This window comes from Rhodotorula toruloides (assembly GCF_000320785.1).
Source record: "Rhodotorula toruloides NP11 unplaced genomic scaffold Scaffold35, whole genome shotgun sequence".
Lineage (NCBI taxonomy): Eukaryota > Fungi > Basidiomycota > Microbotryomycetes > Sporidiobolales > Sporidiobolaceae > Rhodotorula > Rhodotorula toruloides.
In genome coordinates, this window is record NW_015622995.1 from 100,130 (window position 1) to 119,079 (window position 18,950).

General features: G+C 60.4%; 14 protein-coding genes across 14 annotated transcripts; 5 read left to right on the forward strand and 9 right to left on the reverse strand.

Annotated features, from left to right (window-relative positions):
• Positions 1 to 180: 180 nt before the first annotated feature.
• On the reverse strand, positions 181 to 2,088 carry RHTO_05665 (uncharacterized protein; the record flags this gene model as incomplete). The annotated part of the gene is made up of 3 exons (XM_016419326.1): positions 181 to 1,741; positions 1,800 to 1,886; positions 2,000 to 2,088. 3 exons carry the CDS (start codon positions 2,086 to 2,088, stop codon positions 181 to 183), a joined length of 1,737 nt encoding a protein of 578 aa, XP_016269854.1.
• Positions 2,089 to 2,491: 403 nt separating this feature from the next.
• Positions 2,492 to 3,399, reverse strand: RHTO_05666 (zinc finger, MYND-type domain containing protein; the record flags this gene model as incomplete). Its single annotated transcript, XM_016419327.1, has 3 exons — positions 2,492 to 2,947; positions 3,006 to 3,212; positions 3,280 to 3,399. 3 exons carry the CDS (start codon positions 3,397 to 3,399, stop codon positions 2,492 to 2,494), a joined length of 783 nt encoding a protein of 260 aa, XP_016269855.1.
• Positions 3,400 to 3,691: 292 nt separating this feature from the next.
• On the forward strand, positions 3,692 to 4,850 carry RHTO_05667 (uncharacterized protein; the record flags this gene model as incomplete). Its single annotated transcript, XM_016419328.1, has 4 exons — positions 3,692 to 3,811; positions 3,874 to 4,074; positions 4,138 to 4,236; positions 4,302 to 4,850. The coding sequence occupies 4 exons, from the start codon at positions 3,692 to 3,694 to the stop codon at positions 4,848 to 4,850; spliced, it is 969 nt and encodes a 322-aa protein (XP_016269856.1).
• Positions 4,851 to 4,998: 148 nt separating this feature from the next.
• Positions 4,999 to 5,912, reverse strand: RHTO_05668 (zinc finger, MYND-type domain containing protein; the record flags this gene model as incomplete). The annotated part of the gene is made up of 3 exons (XM_016419329.1): positions 4,999 to 5,457; positions 5,518 to 5,724; positions 5,793 to 5,912. 3 exons carry the CDS (start codon positions 5,910 to 5,912, stop codon positions 4,999 to 5,001), a joined length of 786 nt encoding a protein of 261 aa, XP_016269857.1.
• Positions 5,913 to 6,188: 276 nt separating this feature from the next.
• On the reverse strand, positions 6,189 to 7,083 carry RHTO_05669 (zinc finger, MYND-type domain containing protein; the record flags this gene model as incomplete). The annotated part of the gene is made up of 4 exons (XM_016419330.1): positions 6,189 to 6,392; positions 6,470 to 6,652; positions 6,708 to 6,914; positions 6,970 to 7,083. The coding sequence occupies 4 exons, from the start codon at positions 7,081 to 7,083 to the stop codon at positions 6,189 to 6,191; spliced, it is 708 nt and encodes a 235-aa protein (XP_016269858.1).
• Positions 7,084 to 7,420: 337 nt separating this feature from the next.
• On the reverse strand, positions 7,421 to 8,390 carry RHTO_05670 (zinc finger, MYND-type domain containing protein; the record flags this gene model as incomplete). The annotated part of the gene is made up of 3 exons (XM_016419331.1): positions 7,421 to 7,939; positions 7,997 to 8,203; positions 8,271 to 8,390. The coding sequence occupies 3 exons, from the start codon at positions 8,388 to 8,390 to the stop codon at positions 7,421 to 7,423; spliced, it is 846 nt and encodes a 281-aa protein (XP_016269859.1).
• Positions 8,391 to 8,956: 566 nt separating this feature from the next.
• RHTO_05671 (zinc finger, MYND-type protein) lies at positions 8,957 to 9,835 on the reverse strand (the record flags this gene model as incomplete). Its single annotated transcript, XM_016419332.1, has 3 exons — positions 8,957 to 9,412; positions 9,477 to 9,662; positions 9,716 to 9,835. The coding sequence occupies 3 exons, from the start codon at positions 9,833 to 9,835 to the stop codon at positions 8,957 to 8,959; spliced, it is 762 nt and encodes a 253-aa protein (XP_016269860.1).
• A 420-nt stretch (positions 9,836 to 10,255) lies between these two features.
• RHTO_05672 (uncharacterized protein) lies at positions 10,256 to 11,129 on the reverse strand (the record flags this gene model as incomplete). The annotated part of the gene is made up of 4 exons (XM_016419333.1): positions 10,256 to 10,690; positions 10,747 to 10,944; positions 11,001 to 11,019; positions 11,098 to 11,129. 4 exons carry the CDS (start codon positions 11,127 to 11,129, stop codon positions 10,256 to 10,258), a joined length of 684 nt encoding a protein of 227 aa, XP_016269861.1.
• Positions 11,130 to 11,386: 257 nt separating this feature from the next.
• RHTO_05673 (1,2-dihydroxy-3-keto-5-methylthiopentene dioxygenase) lies at positions 11,387 to 12,380 on the forward strand (the record flags this gene model as incomplete). Its single annotated transcript, XM_016419334.1, has 6 exons — positions 11,387 to 11,403; positions 11,505 to 11,627; positions 11,711 to 11,806; positions 11,873 to 11,940; positions 12,052 to 12,179; positions 12,291 to 12,380. 6 exons carry the CDS (start codon positions 11,387 to 11,389, stop codon positions 12,378 to 12,380), a joined length of 522 nt encoding a protein of 173 aa, XP_016269862.1.
• Positions 12,381 to 12,909: 529 nt separating this feature from the next.
• On the forward strand, positions 12,910 to 13,803 carry RHTO_05674 (Cell wall beta-glucan synthesis family protein; the record flags this gene model as incomplete). The annotated part of the gene is made up of 4 exons (XM_016419335.1): positions 12,910 to 13,044; positions 13,113 to 13,269; positions 13,333 to 13,423; positions 13,482 to 13,803. The coding sequence occupies 4 exons, from the start codon at positions 12,910 to 12,912 to the stop codon at positions 13,801 to 13,803; spliced, it is 705 nt and encodes a 234-aa protein (XP_016269863.1).
• A 188-nt stretch (positions 13,804 to 13,991) lies between these two features.
• RHTO_05675 (zinc finger, MYND-type protein) lies at positions 13,992 to 15,060 on the reverse strand (the record flags this gene model as incomplete). Its single annotated transcript, XM_016419336.1, has 3 exons — positions 13,992 to 14,510; positions 14,573 to 14,758; positions 14,824 to 15,060. The coding sequence occupies 3 exons, from the start codon at positions 15,058 to 15,060 to the stop codon at positions 13,992 to 13,994; spliced, it is 942 nt and encodes a 313-aa protein (XP_016269864.1).
• Positions 15,061 to 15,341: 281 nt separating this feature from the next.
• On the forward strand, positions 15,342 to 16,298 carry RHTO_05676 (zinc finger, MYND-type domain containing protein; the record flags this gene model as incomplete). Its single annotated transcript, XM_016419337.1, has 3 exons — positions 15,342 to 15,461; positions 15,522 to 15,668; positions 15,795 to 16,298. 3 exons carry the CDS (start codon positions 15,342 to 15,344, stop codon positions 16,296 to 16,298), a joined length of 771 nt encoding a protein of 256 aa, XP_016269865.1.
• Positions 16,299 to 16,548: 250 nt separating this feature from the next.
• On the reverse strand, positions 16,549 to 17,458 carry RHTO_05677 (zinc finger, MYND-type protein; the record flags this gene model as incomplete). Its single annotated transcript, XM_016419338.1, has 3 exons — positions 16,549 to 17,010; positions 17,073 to 17,261; positions 17,339 to 17,458. 3 exons carry the CDS (start codon positions 17,456 to 17,458, stop codon positions 16,549 to 16,551), a joined length of 771 nt encoding a protein of 256 aa, XP_016269866.1.
• Positions 17,459 to 17,623: 165 nt separating this feature from the next.
• Positions 17,624 to 18,646, forward strand: RHTO_05678 (zinc finger, MYND-type domain containing protein; the record flags this gene model as incomplete). The annotated part of the gene is made up of 3 exons (XM_016419339.1): positions 17,624 to 17,842; positions 17,908 to 18,090; positions 18,155 to 18,646. The coding sequence occupies 3 exons, from the start codon at positions 17,624 to 17,626 to the stop codon at positions 18,644 to 18,646; spliced, it is 894 nt and encodes a 297-aa protein (XP_016269867.1).
• Between the last annotated feature and the right edge of the window lie 304 nt (positions 18,647 to 18,950).

Sequence of the window (18,950 nt, forward strand, 5' to 3'; positions counted from 1 at the left end):
CACGTAACGACCAATTTGTTTGACGAGTCTAGCTGGCTAGAGGAGGTGCATGGCATAGTCGTGCGGTACGGGTATCGCTAGGAAGCTACGAAAGGAACCGCCTGCACCAGGCTGGCGATGAGAAGGGTGAAGCTCGCAAGAAAGCCGAAAGTATGGGTATCCCCGAACGTCCTCGTCAGCTCACAAGGCATGTCCGCTCTTCTCGTCCACCACCTCATCCCGCTTCTCCTGCTCCCTCCGCTCAAAGCCCTCCGCGTACCCAACCGACTCGCCCAACTCGAGCTCAAGACCCGCATGGACGCCCTCCTCATGCTTCTCATCCACTTCCTCAGGGTCCTCAAACGGACTCTTCGCGCGCTCACGCTCGCGCTTCTCCTCCTGAGCGTCTTCGTCTTCCTCCCTCACCACCTCCGTCGCCCCACCTCTCCTACCACCGCCTCTGAGCACACTTGCGATACTCCCCCCAGTCAAGCTCCTCATCATTCCCGCCCTCCTCCATCCGCCCAAGAACCCTCCCAGTCCGCCCTTCGCCGCTCCACGCGCTTGGCCTGGAGTTGGAGAGGTCGCGTCCCGAGCGTAGGAGGCGAGCGCTTCGTCTGGTGAGAGGATCTGGGACGAGCGGTGCGAGTCGTGGAAGGCCCGAGGCATGGAGGAGTCGGGGATTTCGAGTTTCGCGAGCGAGTCGGTGAGCGAGGGAGAGGAGAGCGCGGGCGAAGGAAGATCTGCTGAGAGGGCGTGTTCGCCGAACGGCGAGACGGGCGAAGACTGTCCCGATGCCGAAGGAGGCTGCGAGTACGCGAGCCGTCCATCTCGAACAATCGCAGCCGCCGGCATGCTCGACAACTCGTTCCTCAACGAGCTCGCAACAGACGTCTTGTGCGCGTGTCCGAAAGGCTTGACGGGTTTCGAGAAGCCTGCCAGCGCGCCGAGGGAAGACGAGTTCGACGGTGAACGGATGGAGGCGAGTTCTTCGCGCGTGCCGGAGCGCGACAAGTAGTCGCCTTCTAGGGCGGTGACGGCGAGACTGACGGACGAAGAGGGCGAGCGAGGGATTGAGGGACTCGAGCCGAATGTCGGACCGGCTGAGCGGGAGAGTTGGGGCGAGTGGACCTCGGTCGCGCTGGAGAAGAAGGTCGAGTTGCGTAGCTGGCTTTGGTGGAGCGATGAACGGGTGTGGACGCTGCCTGGTCGAGCTTGACTGGTGAAGGAAGGCCGTCCGAGTGCTTCTCCCGCAGCGAACGAAACGCGACTCATCCGCTCGCCCGAGCCAGTCTGCCGCATCTCTGCAGGCGGAGGCTGGCGGATGCCTGCACCAAGAGGCGAAGGGACGCCGACGCCTGATCCGGCGAACGAGTAAGTCGAGTGCCGCGCGTTTGGGTCGGCAAAGTACGACTGCCTGTTCGCAGCCGTGTACTGCGATCCCGACGGACGGTGCGAAGTGTGGAGGGAGCCTGGGCGCGACCCAGCCATCGACGGACGAGGCTGCCACGTCCCCTGCGAAATCATCGACATGCGATGGTCGACGACTGCGCTGAACCGCTTCTTCTCAGGCCGCTTGCGCAGTTTGTGCCAGGTCACGTAGCCGACGACGGCGAGGGCGACGACGAGGAGCGGGACGGCGATTGCTGCGCCGAGTTTGCCGCCGGAGGGAGAGGAGGATTTCGTCGCGGGGTCGGCGACGGATTCGACTGAGGGGCCGGTGTAGTTCGAAGAGGCGGCAGACTGGGTGACAGAAGGGTAGCTGTGTGACTGACTGCGTTAGCGGGCGAAAAAGCCGAGACTTCAAGCGGAATGAGGACTTGCGATCCGTTGTAGGCGATTGCAAAGACGGGTCCTGCGGGAGCGGGCGTGTTCCATCGAGGTTGACCGGACGGAACGAGCGAGAGCTGTATGTCATATTGTCGGAAGAAGGAGAAAGACAACCCCGATGCAGTGCACGAACCGCCAAGGAGGTCAGCGGGTGGTTTCGTCGAGGAGGAAAGAGGACAAGGGAGCGCACCTGAGCCGACACCTGTCCTGCACCCGTGCTAGCGTTCCACCAGCCCGGCTTGAGCTGCGTATCGAGCTTCCCCTGCGCGTATTGCACATTCGTCCACTCGTGCACGGCGAGCCATCCCGAGTCCTCCTCGACGCTCAAGTACAAGTCGACGGTGCTCGAGTCGATCGTGACACATCCAGGGTTCCACTCGAGCGTGATGTCCTCGTACACGGGGAGTGTGTCGCTCGCCTGCGGGTGGGTGTAGAGGTTCGATGAGGAGGTGCAAGCTGGCGCCGTCGCGCGCCGTTCGAAGCGGTGCGAGCGGGTGCGCCTGGGTTCTAGCGAGTGTGCCATCCTGCCAGCGTGCTCAGCAGGCCCCACGAGGCGTTCAATCTGGAAAGCGAAGCGTGCGGACAACAAGAGGAGACGCGTCGAGGAGCGCTCACACCTCTCGACGGTGACAACGCCTCTCTCGCTGGACTGCAGAGCGCTGAAGTACCCTGATGCATTGCGCTACCGCCTGCTCGGGCCGGGCGAACGAGAACGGCCTTTGAACGCCACACTCAACTTCTGCAGGTACTCCAGTCCGAAGGTCTTGACAGCGTACTGCATCAACGCAGTAACGCACCTCTTGCACTCCTCAGACGTCGAAGGAGGCGGACGTGCTTCACCTACGAAAGGAGAAGGAGGCGAGTAGGCGGCGTGGAGCGTCAGGATGCAAAGCATCTGGTGAAGCAGCCTCGCCGACCGGACGTCCAAGTCTTGGGGAAGAACAGGCGGGAGGGCTCCTGCACCGAAAAGGAGCGCATAAAACCCAGCCATGCCTTGAAGTAGGAACTGGCGGAAGGAGTCGATGGTTCTGTGCGTTGCAAGAATTGCATAGCGAGACCAGACCAGCATTGCAGGCAGCTGATCGAGTGCTGGCGAGGCTGACGGAGCGGCGTCACCGGTACCACTCGAGATGAGTTCCTGCGTGTCTCGACGGTCAATGATCGTGTGTCTTGCGGCAAGGTTGAGGGCAGCTCACAATCAAGTCCGCCTTGGTCGCGTCTGGCCAACCCAGGTGCGCCTTGATTTCTTCCATGACGGTGGCAGACCTTGTGTAAGGCTCTTCCGCTCTCGCAACCGGCTGTTCCAGGCTGTCGAGGATGTCGGAAGCTTCGGCTTGCGAGAAGAGCGGGAAGGCAAGAGGAAAGGCGTTTGGCCCGCAGAACAGCTTGTGGCCTTGCCAGACCTGCACCATGTCAAGCCAGTGAGGACATGCACGCAGGAAACGAGCACGGGAAGCGAAGCTGACGCACCATCTTCTGACACTTCGGCGAGCAGAAGAAGAGGTCGATTCCTGCCTGCGCGCACGCTGAGCACCGGTTCTTCGTCTCGCTACCGCACACCAGACACTCGCCCGTCGACTGCGTGTCCATCGCTTGTCGCCGCAAGCTGTTGTCGCGGTGCAAATCGAAGTCGACCGCGAGGACTGATGAGGTTGGCGAGTTGGCGAGGGAGGGCGTCGGAAGCGAGGCGCCGGTCAGTAGACCCTCGAGAGCAGTCGCAGCACGGTCACGAGCGGCTAGCGAGCTCAATCTGAGGCAGCGGGTGAGCAGGACGAGGGAGAACCGCTCACTCGACCTCTCTTTGACCTCGACCACTCACTGTGCTCCCGCTCGCACGCCCGCCTGCCTCGCTGACTCGCTCAGACTGTTCAGTAGCCTGAGCATGACCTCCCTGACCGCCCGCCGCTGCATCGTGTGCGACGCCGAGGCGACCAAGCGATGTTCGTCCTGTGCCAGCGCAGGCGTCGACCTCTTCTTCTGCTCGCTGGAACACTTTCAACAGGTGCGCCTACGCTGGAGAATTGATTGCAGGACCGCACTGACCGCCCGCTCCCATCGCCGCAGGTCTGGCTCGGTCACTCGATCCTCTGCGGGAAGTCGCCGCCTTTCTGTCGTTGCCTCACAGAAGACCAGTTCACCCACTTCAAGGATAGCTTTGCTTTGCCTCTCGAGAAGACGCTGCGTCTGCGGATTCTACAGCTCCTGCGTATGCCGCTGGATGATCGCCCTTCGCTCGCACGATTCAAGTATCGCAAGATGTTGGAGGTGCGTTCCCTCAATAGAATACTGAGTTCTTCCTCAGAAAGGGACTGACGCATTTGACGACAGCGGGCCTTCGGATTCGACCCTTGGAAGGTTGATACTCAGGTAGACGAAGCAGTAACAGTCGCTGCCGAACTCGAGCGGCTCACTGGAACGTCTGCAGAGGTGCGCAACGGCAACAGATCGTGGCGGCGAGTCCAGTCCCTTACTGACGCATTTGTGTCCGACAGACTCTGCTTCGACATCTTCAAGCACTCGCTCCCGACTATACGGACCTCATTCCCTTTCACGATGTCCTCGTTACTTGCCTCGGCAGCCTGTATGGGGTTCCCTCTGGCCCGCGGACACGAGATAATGATTGGGGAGACAAAGGACAGCTATACAGCCTACTCGTCTTCGAGGCCGCTGAGCGGTGGCTCTCGCACTGGCAGAAGACAGGCGAACCGCCTGTCGACCCGGGACACGAGTTGTGGTGGACGCTTCTCATGCATCGCGTTACTGCTGCGCTCTACTCGCTTTCGCAGCTGGACAAGCCGTACCGATACGCCTTCGATTGCCACGAGCAGTGCTTCGACACGACTTTCGCCTGTCTCAAGCGCGGTATGGACCTCGACGATCCAGCTCTGAGCGAGTGCTTCTCGCGAGGGATGTATGCGTTCAATGTCATTTCGCGGCTCTTGCGTCCTGAGCTTCCTGAGGAGGATGCAACTCCCGTCGCTCCCACGCCGAGGAAGAAGGCGAAGGGCGGACAAGTCAAGGTGGTGCGGCTGCGCGGGTAGTCGTAGGAGTATTGCAACAAGCATGCTGTCTAAGCAGGAGCAGAAGCGGAGAGGTCGACAGTGACACACTTTGCGAGAAAGCGGGACCATTCGGCGAGATGGTGCAAGTTCTGCTAATCCAAGACTTCCAAACGCTCCGCACAAGCTTCTACGGCTTGACAACGAAATCGTAACCCCTCGGCTTCAAGAGCTGGATCACCTCCTTCAGCTTCTCTGAGAAGGCCTTCCCGAACTTGCCCTCCGCGAAAGCGTACATGGCGATCTCGCTCTCCTTGAGCGCCTCGCCATACCTCTGCATGGCAAGCATCTTCTCTGCAATGGTGTTCGGGCGCATCGCAAAGGCGGTGAGAGTGTGGAAGACGACAAAGCGGTGGAAAAGCTCCGCCTGATTGCGTTCGTACTCGGGAACGTAAGGCATGATTCCCTTGTCGGTCAGACACAGGCAGAGGCGCGAAAGGCCGGTGAGTATGCCGTCGCGAAGGGAAGTCGTCCCGATGCAAGACTCGGTCGACATGCGCAGGAAGAGGAGGAGCTCTTGCTGTTTGCCGGGGTTGTTGCGGAAGACGGGACGGGCGGTAGACTCTTCGCTGGTGCCGAGAATGAGGGTCTGCGCAATTGCTCAGTCAGCGCGAGACCCACTGGACGTGCGCATGGCGAACGCACTCACCAAGGTCTCTGGCACGCCCATACCTGGAAGCGCAGCTTGCCTGATGTGGTCCATCAGCGTGATCTGGACCTCCTGCCCATCGATCGTCGGACAGAAGATAGTCTTGTCGAGGTTGCCGACGATGCTCGCGACCTCGGCCTTCGAGAGAAGCGGGAAGGAAACGGGAAACGCCTGCGAGCCGCAGAAAATGCGGTGTCCTGGCCAGACCTGCGTGCAGACGCCGTAGCATGGTGAGTGATGGAGCCTAACGAGAAGGTCAGAGGGTCGGAACGCACGAGTTTCTGGTGTTCCGGCGAGCAGAAGAAGAGGTCGATTCCCGCGTCTGCACACTTCGAGCAGCGGTTCTGCGTCTCCTTCCCGCACACCATGCACATTCCAGTCGGCTGCTGATTCATCGTGAAGCTCGGGAGAGTCTTGTGGGAAGAGGTGAGCGAAGGGGACTGAGCGAGCGATGAAGGCGAAATCGAGTCGGGCGGCGACGAGAGCAGCGAGATCGGTCAAACAGCAGTCCGGGCGAGGTCAGCAAAGCCTTACGAGCACCCAGCGACGCGGTGCGGTGAGCGAGGTGAAGAGAAGAGGAGGAGAAGCGGTCAGCTCTCGCTAGTTTGCCGTTCTCCAAGTCCAACGACGACTGTTAAGTGCAGTGATCCTACCAAGCAAGAACGAACGCATCACGGGTAACGGAGAGTGAAGCGCGACGCCGCTGCCACCAACGCCCTGCTCAACTTGTCGTCCGAGTCCTGGCCGAAGGTCTTGCGCGCAAATGTATGGAGCGCGGCTTCGCAGGCCTTCCCAGGCGCGGCGTACTTCTGAGCCAGTGCTTGACGCTCAGCCAAGGACTTGTTGGTGGCCTGGTAGAAGATCGAAGCAAAGGTCTGGAAGGCGACAATGTGGTGGAAGAGCTCGGCCTGGCGCTTGGCGTACGTTCGGGAAAGACAGGGAAGAGGCCAACCTCGTTGAGATCACAGCAAAGTTGGGTGACGAGCGTGATGACGAGCTCCTTCAGCGGCTTGTCGTTAGCGCAAGGCGAGGCGGAGAAGCGTGCTTTGTAGAGGAGAGCTTGATTGGCCTTCGCCATTACTACAACTTCGTTAGCCCTTCCGTCGTCCGTCTCGGTAATCGCCCAAATGCGACTCTAAACGAGTCGGACGTCAGCGCGGCGGGGGGAAAACGCTGGAAGCGGGACACACCGCAAGCTCTTGACGCGTGACCTGAGGATGCAGGAAAGTCTGAAAGAACGTCAGAAGGGAATGCTTCTCTTCGCCGTTGCCGAGGTTGAAGCGAAGCAGCGGGACCTCGACGTTCGGGATGATGTCGAGCGCCTCGTTCTTGGAGAGGAGCGGGAACCTGACGGGAAACGCATTCTTGCCGCAGAACGACCTGTGACCCGGCCAAACCTGTCAACGGAATGTCAGCAAGTCGGCTTGAACAGCGAGAGTTAAGAGGACGTACCAGTGTCTGGCAGTCCGGCGAGCAGAAGAAGAGGTCGATGCCAGACTGCTCCAAGCAGGGCTTGCAGCGCTTCGTCGTGCTGGTCCCGCACACCAAGCAGTCTCCTTCGACCATCTCCGCCGAGTCTGCGTGCGTCGGAGCCGTTGTGTGTCGAGTTGTCCGGGTCGAGGAGGCGAGGTTTGATGAAGCGGTGGAGGGCGTTCAAGCGGTCGCCGGGATCATTCGGCGAGTGGACCGAATCAGAAGCAGTATTAGAGCAGTACGAAGCCAAGAGAGCGCCTCGCGAGGCCGTTCCTGCGAGAGCAGGTGAGCAGGAGGAGGGAGAGAAGGGAGGAGGTGAGCGCGAAAGTGGGACTGTCTGTCTTTTGTCCAATCGCTCTCGTAGAGACCTAGCGTCTCAAGAGAAGCGCCGAAGCGTGTACATGCGATTCCAACTGGTCCTCCTACGAGCCTAAGCGACGTGCTCCGTTCCTCCCAACTCTGACAGCTCGGTCAATTTGCCAGTTGACCTGTCCGTCGGAAGGAACATCGCCTTGGGTGCCGCCTCCTTGAGCTTGACCAAGAACTTCGCAGCCAAACCTGCGTCAAAAGCCTCGGAAACGTACGCCTTGAGCGCCTTCTCGCATGTGCGCTTGCAGCGCTCAGCGTCCCTGATCCTGTCGAAGCCCGTGTCGGGTGCGCGAGGATCCGGCAGTGCCGCAACGACGAGGGCTTCGTAGCAGGCGAGACGGTGGAAAAGGATGGTCGAGCGCATGTCATAGCGCGCCGGTATCGGCGCGAGCAGACCAATGCCAACAGATTCGAGAACGATCTTCGAGATCCCGCCAAGGGTGAGCTCCGAGGGAAGCTTGTCGTGTGTGAAATTTGACATCGCTGTATCGCGCGCCGCGAGCAGGATCGTCTGCGACCATTCAGGGAAAGAGGCGGGTCCGAGAACTGGAAAGATATCTGAAACTGACATGATGTCAGACTGCAGAACAGCGCCATCAGCGAACGTACGCTGGAGAGGTTGGTCGAAACGGCTCACCACAATCTCGTCCCGCGTCTTGTTCGGTCCCAAGAAAGTCCTGAGATAGTCGAGTGAGGATCTGTGGAATTTTTCTCCGGACGCTCTGAGCCGCAAAGTCGGCTTGTCGAGGTTCTCCAGCAGCTTGGCTGTCTCTGCCCTCGTAAGGCGAGGAAGGGAGATAGGCCAGGCGTTCGCGCCGCAGAAGACCTTGTGGCCCTGCCAGACCTGCGGCAGCATCAAATGTGTGTCAGTGTGAGCTCAATGGCGCGCTTGAAGAGAGGGCGAGACGCACGAGCTTCTGGTGCTCCGGCGAGCAGAGGAAGAGCTGAATTCCGGCCTTCGAGCAAGGCCCGCAGAGCTTGTTCGTCTCTTGGCCACACGCCAAGCACTCTCCCGTAGTTCGCACACCCATCGCTGGTCGTCGCAGGCTGTTGTCGCGGAGGAAGGGTAAGCTCGTGGGCCGTGAACTGATGAAGCGTTGGCGCCGAGCGACGACGTCGGACGGGTGAAGTGGGCGGTTCAGCAGGCAGGAAAGAAACTCGAAAGAGCCCAGCAGCCAGTCAGAACGCTTAGAGTGGGAAGACGATGCGAGCGTGTGAAGCGTCGAGGGAGAGGGAGACGTCCAAGCGGCGGATGCGTCGTCGACAGCCTCGTCTATTGGCCAAGCTCTTCTGGGATGCCTATACCATTCCGTCGAGCGTATGGACGTCGCAATCGAGACAGTCAAGCAGAGGAGGGATTTGCACTCGCTCCTCTTCCGTCTGCGACTCTCGCAAGTTCGCGTCTCTCCTGCAACCAAGACAGAACTGCAAGTGTCTATCTACAATCCGTGCCCTCCAATCTTACGCACCTGGCACCGGTACAGCCTGTGGCAGACGCTTCTTGACCGTCCTCATGACCTTCGCCGCCAAATCCTTGCCAAATGCTCCGCCGCTGTGCACTGCAAGCACCTGCCTTGGATGAGGTGCAAGGGCACACTCAGCGGTTGACAATCTTCCTCAAGATCCCGCCAAAGCCATGCATAGCCGGAGCGACGTTGGCGGAGACTTTCTCGGACGCCTCCTCCGAGATGTGCTGCTCGGCGTAGTCGATCATCCTGAACTGGCACTGGAAGCCGCGCATCGCACTCTCCCTGTCCCGCACGGCAGACTGCCCGTTAACGCGCATGAGCGTGACGACCGCGACGATGTGGTGGAAGAGGATCGCTTGTTCCCGTGTCGTGTCCCGCACGTCGACCGGGAAGACGCCATCGCAGAGAAGCCGGTACCACTTCTCGGAGAGGGCAGAGAGGATGTCGTTCCGATCGGACTCGGTCGTTTGGAGGCAGAGAGCCATGCGAAGGACGATGAGGACCCGCTGATTGTGCGAAGTCCCGCGGGCGCCCGGCTGCTCCCGGTCGTATGCGCTGCCCTCGACGAGCGCACTGACTGCGTGCTGTGGGGCGAGGGAAGCGTCAGCGAGGCGAGCGCGAGGAGGAGAGGCAGGCCCGGCAGCGCACCTCGGCTTCTGGGCGGGTGTACCAGTGCACGAGACACTCATCGTAGATGCTGGTGGGACCGTCGTCTCCTCTCAAGATCGGCGCGTACATCTTTGTTCGGACGAGACGCGATTCGTCTGGCTGGAGGAGGGGAAAGAGCGGCGGGAAGGCGTGACGTCCGCAGAACAGTCGGTGTCCGACCCAGAGCTGTATCGTAGTTGGTTAGCGCCGCATGTAGCTGAGAACCTGTCGAAACGCACCGTCTTCTGACATTCCGGCGAGCAAAAGAAGAGGTCGATCCCAGCCTTTCCACACGCCGCGCAGCGGTTCTTCGTCTGCGTCCCGCAAGTCAGGCACTTCCCACCCGGATGTTCGGCCATCGTACGAACCCCTTGCGAGGGTGCCGTCGAGTTGTGCCGGGTAAGTCGCGCGGGCTGATGAAGAGGTTGGCGGAGCGGCGAGGGTTTGCGGGCAGGCAGGGCGTCTCGTGAGGGAACCAGAACTCGCGCAAATGCTAGAAGAGGAGCTCGGAAAGCAATTCGAGCGAGGATGGCAAAGTGGAAGAGGAGGAACCCCCGTTCTGTGCTCCTGCTGGTCGCAACCACGCAGTACGACTTCATTTCCGCTCTATCTGTCCGAAGTGCTTTCTCTCGTATGGTCCCGATCGACGGCCGAAGAACGAAGGACTCGATAACAACGGCGTTGCTCCTCAACGCGACATGTGTTCCCGCGCCTGGGTGCCGTCTCCTTCCGGTGTACAGCGGCTAGGCGAGAGGGGAGGAAGCGAAGAGCGCGAGAAGTTAGTTTTCAGTGTCTTCAGATGGGTCGAGCGTGAAGACCTTGAAGAGCTTCTGCGCGTCGGCAGGCGAGAAGTGCGCCTTGATGTAGGTGACGAGCGCCCTGCAGCAAGGACCCGATGCGGTGGCGCGCTTCTTCACCACAGTCAGGTCGAGCGTCTCCAGTGAGCCTCGAAGTGTCGAGACGACGCAGATCAACCCCTGGAGCATTGTCGCCTCGATGCGGTTGGCAGAGTAGAGCCAGCGCTTCAAGACTCCGGTGTCGGCAGCGTCCAACTGATCCTTGATCAGCCAATTGATCACGTCCGAACGGAAAGTGTTGGCACCCCCCGGAACGCGGTTGGCGCAGAAAGCGAGCGTGAGGAGATACTGGTTCTGCTGGAAAGTCCAACGCGACATGGTGGTCTTCTTGCCCTCGGTCAGTTCTTGGATGCAAGTCTGCGGGTGTGCAAATATAAGCAGGCGCCACCCTCAGTGACAGAAGGAGAACAGACCTTGAAATCGCTCCTGGTCAATCCGAGGTTCTTGTGAGCCAGCTCGTAGACGGACCAGCGCGGCGCGCCACCCGCTGAATCAGCGTGGGACGGCTTGTCCATGTTCGCGATGGCGATCTCGGCCTCAGAAGGCGTGAGCAAGGGGAGGGTGAGAGGGTAAGCCTTCTTCCCGCAAAAGATCTTGTGGCCGGTCCAGACCTGCGTGACATGGTGTTAGCTTGTCGTAAACGGTAGACAAGCAAGACGGAACGTACAAGCTTCTGGCACGACCGGCTGCAGAAGAAGAGGTTGAGTCGCGTCGTCGCACAAGCTGCGCAGCGGTTTGTCGTTCGGGTTTGGCACACCAAGCACGGTCCTCCAACCGTTCCGTTTGTCCCAACCATCCCGGGAACCTGCTGTCGCCAACCTATACGGTCCGAAGCGAGTTGAACTGATGAAGCGCTGGCGGGGCGAGGACAGGGCGTGGCGGCGAGCGGGAAAGCCCAATCAGCCTGACAGCATGCTAAGATGCACCAGAGACCCGCAGAACGCACAGTAAGCGGTGTGCGAGAGCGTGAGCGAGCCGTTCGAGGCGAAGCGATGAGGCCATCTCGCGCGAGTCCTGTTTGGCTTCCACCGCTCACACAGACTCGCAGAGACGATGAAGGCCTACATCTAGTGCGTACACACCCTCCGAGCATCGCACCCAGGCGCAACCCGCGCTCCTCCCGCTTCTCTCGCACCCGCATGCACTCGCTGACACTTCGGCCGACTCACAGCGACGACAAGCCGGGAGACCAGCGCGAGCCGCACCACTCCGGCGAGGAGGTTTCGGTGGACCAGCTGAAGGCGATCGGGGTGCTGCCGTACCCGGGAATCGAGTTGGACCAGGTCGAGGAGATGTGCGTCGCTCGTCCTTTCGCCGAGTTGCTCCGTTCAGACCATGCGGAAGCTGACTCTTGGATATTGGGTCTGGCTTGCGCAGCGCCAAGTCGCGGGGGTACAAGAACCGCGACGAGATCAACGTTTCCAAGGCTGGTCTCGGCGACGTCTACGAGGAGAAGATCAAGGGGTTTTTCCGGTGCGTCAGTTTCGTTCGTCGCATGTTCGTTTAGGCAGGCTGACCTTTGCATCCCTCCGCCCGCAGAGAGCACTTGCACGAGGACGAGGAGATTCGGTACATCAAGGATGGACGAGGGTACTTTGACATCCGAGGTGCGTCACGGTTCCCTCCCTGGTACTGCGTTGCATGCATGACAGATGCTAGCGTGCTCACGCATCGTGCGGGTAGGCGACGAGCGCGCGCTGACCACCTCTTTCTCGCAGAGGCCGGCGACAAGCGCTGGATCCGCATCGCCGTCGAGCCGAAGGACCTGCTCATCGTCCCCGCCGGCGTCTACCACCGCTTCACTCTCGACAGCGGCGACTACATCAAGGCGATGCGGTTGTTCCAGGTCAGTCGCGGCGCACTCCCTCGAGCGGTCTCTTCGAGCTATCGGTGGCTTTCGCCAGCGCCTGCTCGTGTTGCATGCTTTCCGAGGACGTGCTGACGCATCGTGCCCCAGGACGAGCCCAAGTGGATCCCGCACGACAAGAACGAGGCTACGGACAAGAACCCGTTCCGCGAGCAGTACCTCCAGTCCATCAAGGCCTAAGATCGCGCTCCGCCTCACGCAATGTCTATCAGTATCTGTGCATGCTATCTCGAGGCCGTGCGCCCGCCTGTGTCTCGCGAGGGAATCATTCTCTCGTCGACCTTCCCAAGCAGCTTGCTCTTCGCTCTTTCGCTCTTTCGCTGTCTGCTCGGGCCACGAAAACGCCTGTCTTCTTCTCGGAGCCTTTTCGTCGACAGAGAAGACCCTCGCCAGCCAGGAGAAGCTTTCACCTCGCCGCTCTGCTCCGCACGCGCCCTCGACGCGTCCGATTCAACAAGCACGCTCGCTTGCCCGCCCTCGGTCTTCGTCTGCTCTTCCTGTGCATCTACACGTCGCCTACACTCGTGTTACGCTCCGTACACTCGCTTGAACAGCCTCGAACGGCTAGCGTCACTCTTTTCCTCGCGCTCTCCCCGTCGCGTTCCTCCTCGTCCCGCTCGCACCCTCACGCCATCGTTCGGCGCATCCGACCTCCCAGGACTCTCAGCACCTCTCTTCCGACGCATACCAACCGCGACAAACCCCTACGATGCAGCTCCTGTCGACCACCCTTGCCGCCTTGACGGTTCTTGCCTCGTTCGCCTCCGCCAACCCCTACGTCTACAAGCCCGTCGCTGCATCGCACTACAAGGCTGGAGACTCCTTCACCGTATCCTGGCGAGACGTGCGTGTGATCTCCATTCTCAAACGACACTTCGCAGAACTGACCTTTGACGGGTGTCCCGTCCGTAGAACGGCGAAGCGCCCCTTTCTTCGACCTACGGCACGACCGACATCATGCTTTACACCGGCAGCGCCTTGCAGCAAGTTCAGCTTGCGAAGTTGGGAAGCGTTGCGGATCCTTCGAAGGTCACGGAGCAGCGGATCACGATTGACCCGTCTTGGGGACGTGCGTACCGGCTTTTTCGCTCCTCGAGATGCGCAGCATGAGGCTGACGAATGCATCTCACAGCCGACTCGGACCAGTACTTTATCCGCATCCAGTCAGAGTCGGCGAAGGACGCTTCCGGTGCACCTCTCCAGGCTTTCTCCGCCCGCTTCCAGTGCGTCCGCTTTCGTGCTTCAATCCGCGACTCTTGTGACTAATGTTCTGTCGTGCAGACTCACACAGATGACCGGCGAGTGGTCTTCATCCGTCAAAGCCGCGCTAGCATCCAACTCAACCGTCGCATCCACCTCCGCCGCCTCCGCCGCCTCCGCCGCCTCCGCAGCAAGCACCTCACGCCGCGTCGCAGGCTCGGCAGTCTCGACCTCCTCGTCGGCGTCCGCATCGGCTTCGGCTGGCTCGTCGAGCAGCGGGACCGGGTCGGCGAGCGCGAGCGCGGCGAGCGCGAACAAGTCGGCGACGAGCGGGGCGGGCAAGGTGGTTGTTGGTGCGGCTGCTGGCGTTGTCGGAGTCGTCGCTCTCGCGCTCGCAGCTTAGGCGAAGCGGTGTCTCCTTCACTTCGCATTATCCTCTTCTCGCCTTATCGGTTCTCTCATCTTCCTCTCTTCGTGCAATCCGCTAGATGCTGCTGCGTAGCCGCTTTATCACGTACAGACCAGGTGTTGCAGAGAGAGAGACCGGGAACGTCGAGATGCGAACGGAAAAGGCGACCAGAAAACGACCCTTCACTTGGCGGCGACAGCGCGCCTCCAACGCCCAATGCGCTCCTTGAACTCAGCCGCCATGCATCCTTCGGGCGTGTAGTCGCAGAGCGGGAGACGGATGACGAGCGTCTCAGGATCGATGTACGCGTGCAAGCCGTCGAGGAAGACGTCGCGCTCGGCACTGAGCATCTTGGCGGCTGGCGACGCGAGGAAGACTTCGATCTGCTTGTAGGCGTTTCGGCAGAACTCGAGAGAGACGGAAGGGTTACCTGCGCGGAACTGGCGGAGGAGCGAGAGGAAGATGACGAGGCGGTGGTTTGCGCCTGGGTACCAGACCTTGTTCGTCGGCATGCAAGGCCAGAGCTGGTACAGTAGCTCATTCGTCAGTTGGAAGGTGTCGATCGTGCCGAGGACCTCGTTCAAGTCGCCCGCAGGACACCTGCGGCGAAGCTCGAGCATGCGGATGTCGACGAGGGCAGCGTGCGAAGTGTAAGAATCGTACGGGTGCTCGTGGCCCTCGGTAAGCCTGTAGATGTGCGTCTGCCGTTCGCGAGTGAGCGTGAGAATGCGCATCGCGTATCGGAGAACCGAAAGCGACGCACCACGATGAAGCGCGTCGCGCAGCCAGCCTCGTTCAGGAACTCGATCAGCGAGGCAATCTTGCCATGCGGGAGACGCCTCGGCACGTCCATATTCGCAACGGCCTCGAGAGCCTCCAGCTTCGACAGCCAAGGACGAGAGTCGGGAACGAGCGGACGTCCGCAAACGCGGTGGTGGTCGCGCCAGATCTGCGGGCGTGTCAAGGCGGTCAGCTGAGGTCGTGGCGGTCATCCCACGAGGTGCAGAGACTCACGAGCTTCTGGTGTTCCGGCGAGCAGAAGAAGAGTTCGTGTCCTGCACCCAAGCACTTCGAGCACAACTTGGTCGTCTCCTCGCCGCACACGAGACACGCTCCGATCCTCTTCACCTCCGTCTGAGCAGGCGTCTCGTCAGTCGGGGAAAGTTTAGGCGAGTCAGGCAGGGGGGTCATGGCGGCGATGGTGGGGACGCGGGAGGGCAGGGGAAGACCGGGAGGCGCGTGAAGAGTCATTTTGACCTCGACAGTCGCTCCAGATAAGCCAGCAAGCCAGCGAGCAGAAGCAAAGGGAGCGGTCGAGGTCAAAGGGAGGTCGAGGAGCGGGTCTCCCTCGTCCTCCTCACCCGCTGCCTCAAATTGAGCTTGCTTGCCGCTTGTGACCTTGCTACGACTGCTCTCGAGGCCTTACTGCCGCGCGCCTCGCTTCCCACGCCCTCTTTCGCGACCTCGCCAACCTCATCAGTCGGCGTCGACTTCGACTTTTGCGACGCGACAACAGCTTGCGACGGCCAGCGATGGACACGCAGACGATGGGAGAGTGCTTGGTGTGCGGAGAGGAGACGAAGAACCGGTGCTCAGCGTGCGCGAAGGCAGGAATCGACCTCTTCTTCTGCTCGCCGGAACACCAGAAGTTTGTGCGTCGCTAGCAGGCTACTCTTCGGATCTCGAAGCAAAGTTGACGAGTGCTCGGACAGGTCTGGTACGCGCATCGCCTCTTCTGCGGGCGCGGTACGGCAAACCCGCCCCTCTTGCCCAATCTCTCTGCCGAAGAACTCGACAGCGCACGTCAGCGCCGATCGAACCCGCTCTTTGGGGTATCCGGCGACGAAGAAGCTTCTCGTGTATGTGCTCGCCCGGACCTCGCACTTGAAGGGCTATTAGAATGGACTGGGCATTCGTTCGACGCAAGTCTTCCTTGTCTTCCTCGCCTGCTTGCGGGTCTTCGCTTACGTCTGTTCCTTCCGCAGTGCATCATCGATTACCTTTCTGGTTCGAGTGGACCCTGCTCTCCTCCCTTGCAGAACGTCGCCTGCGTCCTTGCGTACATCCGCGCAACGCGCTGGTGCGATCCGACGACAGACCTCGAAGAGCTCAGCCGCCGCCCGTTCCCAGCCTTCATTGTCGACCACGTCAGCAAGCTCTTGTGGTCGTTCACTGCCTGCCTCACTTCTGTCGGGACCCTTCCAGACGAGATCATCGAAACGTCGTGGTGGAGCCCGCTCTTCCACCGCCTCCTCATACTCTCGGCTCTCGTTGAGAAGACGCTGGACGACTGCACCCCGAAGCATATCGAATGGGTGGCAGGCGCATATCAGCGTCTGCGCGAGTGGTTGAAGAGCGGCTTGGGAACTGGGAACGCGTCGCTTGGACGTTCTCTGGATCTTGCTATGATCCGTACCACACAGCTTGACATGCTGTGTGGAGCCGAGGATCCCTTCCACAGCAAACACCGCACAGCCTCCACTGACTAAGTTTCAACACTCACTGCTTCGCTGCTCACGTTCTAGTCTCCTCAACCCTTACTCTCGGTGCTCCGTCCTGTCAGTCCTTCTTGTCAATGACAAGCTTCTTCAGTTCCTGCAATCTTTCTCGCAAGATGCAAAGCAAGCGAGCGGGACGAGGCGACGAGACGAGGAGAGCTTCCCTTCTTGAAATGCTCGCTTCGTCGCAAGCCGGAGGATTGCAAGGTCTGCTGCGTTCGTTTCAAAGGCGGAACAACACCTACTGCTGCCCTCGCTGCGCCGTGTCAAGCGTCGGGATGCGGAGCACCATTGTGTCGGAGTCGATGAAGCGATGGAGGCTGTTAACCAATGAGAAGGCAAGGGCTCCAGCGCGCGAAGCCGGGGAGAGTATGTACTGCTCGATCTGCTTGTAGGCGTTACGGCAGTAGGCGAGCGGGATTGTCGACTCGTCCTGCGCGCGCTGGTGAAGGAGCGAGAAGAGGACGACGAAGCGATGCTGCATGCCCGCGTGCCAGACTACGCCGATCGGCGTACCAGGATAGATTGCGAGCCACAGCTCGTGCATGATCTGGAAGATGTCCGTTTTGCCGAGGACGTCGTTAAAGTTCCTCGACGGGCATTTGCGGCGGATCTCCAGCGCGCGAAAGTCAGCCAAGGCAGCTTGCGAGATGAAGAGGCTGAAAGGGTGGTTATGGCCAGCGGTAAAGTCATAGATGTGTTGCTGCGTGCGCTCACTCGGGTCGTCAGTATCGAGTGCACGCAAGGGAAGAGAACAGGACGGACCGCGGTGTAGTACTTGGGAACTTGGGCGACTTCAGCGAGATACTCAGTCATCGTGAGCTCCCTTCCATCCCACAGCTTTCGCTTGACGTCCAAATTAGCGATCGTCTCGTCTGCTTCTTCCTGCGAGTACCAAGGCCAGGGCTCGGGTGTCAAGCGTTTCCCGCAGACGCGGCGATGCTCGGCCCAGACCTGCGAAGCGACACCAGTGTCAGTCTGCGCACACGTCGCCAGTCATGTGATCTGAAGCGCGAGAGAGCGTGACTTACGAGCTTCTGGTGTTCCGGCGAGCAGAAGAAGAGGTCGTGTCCCGCTTTGACGCACTTCGAGCAGAGTTTCGTCGTCTCCTTCCCGCACACCAAGCACGCTCCCGTCTTCCCAGTGCCCATCCTAGCCGTCCGAGCGAGTGGTCGAGGCGAGCGGGTCGAGACTGATGAGGAGGCAAGGGGCGACGACGGCGGCGCGAGGCGAGCTGTGAGCAGTCAGAGGCGGGTCTGTAGCAGTGTATCAGTCGTTCGATGTCAGCAACACAGCGAAAGACGCGTGAGAAGCGGATGGCACCGCTCGAAGCGGCGACGACCCTCTCTTCGCCTCCTTCACGTCACTTGCTCCCGCTCCAAGCGTTCAGGGGCTCGCGAGAACCGGTCCAGATGGCTTCTACTGCTGAGTACAGCGCCTGCTCTGTCTGCGGCCGGCTCACTTCGCTCAAATGCCGCCCTTGCACCGATGCGGGTGTCGACCTCTTCTTCTGCTCGCCGGAATGCCAGAAGCTTGTGCGTCATCCTATTCGAGATCCACAAACGCCTGACAAGCTGAAGCCGAACCTTCGCGCTCACAGGTCTGGTTCGCTCACCGTCAAGTCTGCGGTCCTGGCAAGGCCAACCCGCCTTGTCTTCCCGAGCTTTCGTCGGCAGAACTCCAAAGCGCCCGAGAGAGGAGTCGAAACCCGATTGTGACAGGCGGCGGTCACCCTATGATGCTTGCAGGAGATCTCGAGGGTGTTAGCCATGATCGCTTCGAGGTGAGAACGGTGGCTTTCCGACGTCGCGACGTCGCGGAACTCTGCTGAAGCTCTCCATCCGCAGACGGTCATAAACTTCATCGGCGGCCCTGTCAACGAATGCAGCGCTCTCCCGAACAAGCCCTACCTCGTCAGCATCGTACGGTCCACTCGCTGGAGCGACCCGACGCAGAAGCCAAACATCTCGCTTCGAGGGCTGCCTGACAACTTTGTCATCGACCACGTCAGCAAGCTCATCTGCGGCGTCTGCAGCAGTCTCCTCGGCGGCGACATTCTTCCTGAGAAAGTGATTGACACTTCGTGGTGGACGCCGCTCGTTCATCGACTCGTCCTCCTCTCGGCAACCGTCAAAGTAGCGCTGGAGACTTGCGACGCGAAGTATTTTGCATGGGCTTGCAGCGCTCGTCTGCGCCTTGTCCAGTGGCTCCACAGCGGCATGAACATCGGCGCAGCTGCCCTCAAAGCCGCGTTGGCTGACTACGACCCGATGACGACGGAACTGCGCTACATCTGCAGTCCTCGGCTGCAGGAGATGCTCAGGCAGTCCCAAGAGTAGCACGACCGGTGCGGCGAGTCTGCGCTCAGGCGGACTTGGGTGGACTTGACCTTCCTCGTTGGAACCTTTCGTAGCCCTGCGCTTCATGCAAACAGCTCGTGTCAAGCTCGTGTCGAGCTCGTGTCAAGCTCATGTCGAGCTCGTGTCGAGTGCTCTCTGATAAGTGAACGCTGCGTGGAAGATAGAGGAAAGCAGCGAGTTGAGTCGCTGTGATTGCAAGAACGGCACGGAGGAAGCGAAGGAGGAACGGAACGTCGAAAGGGGCACTACTTGTTTCGTCGGGAGTCGTCAGTCAAGCATAAGA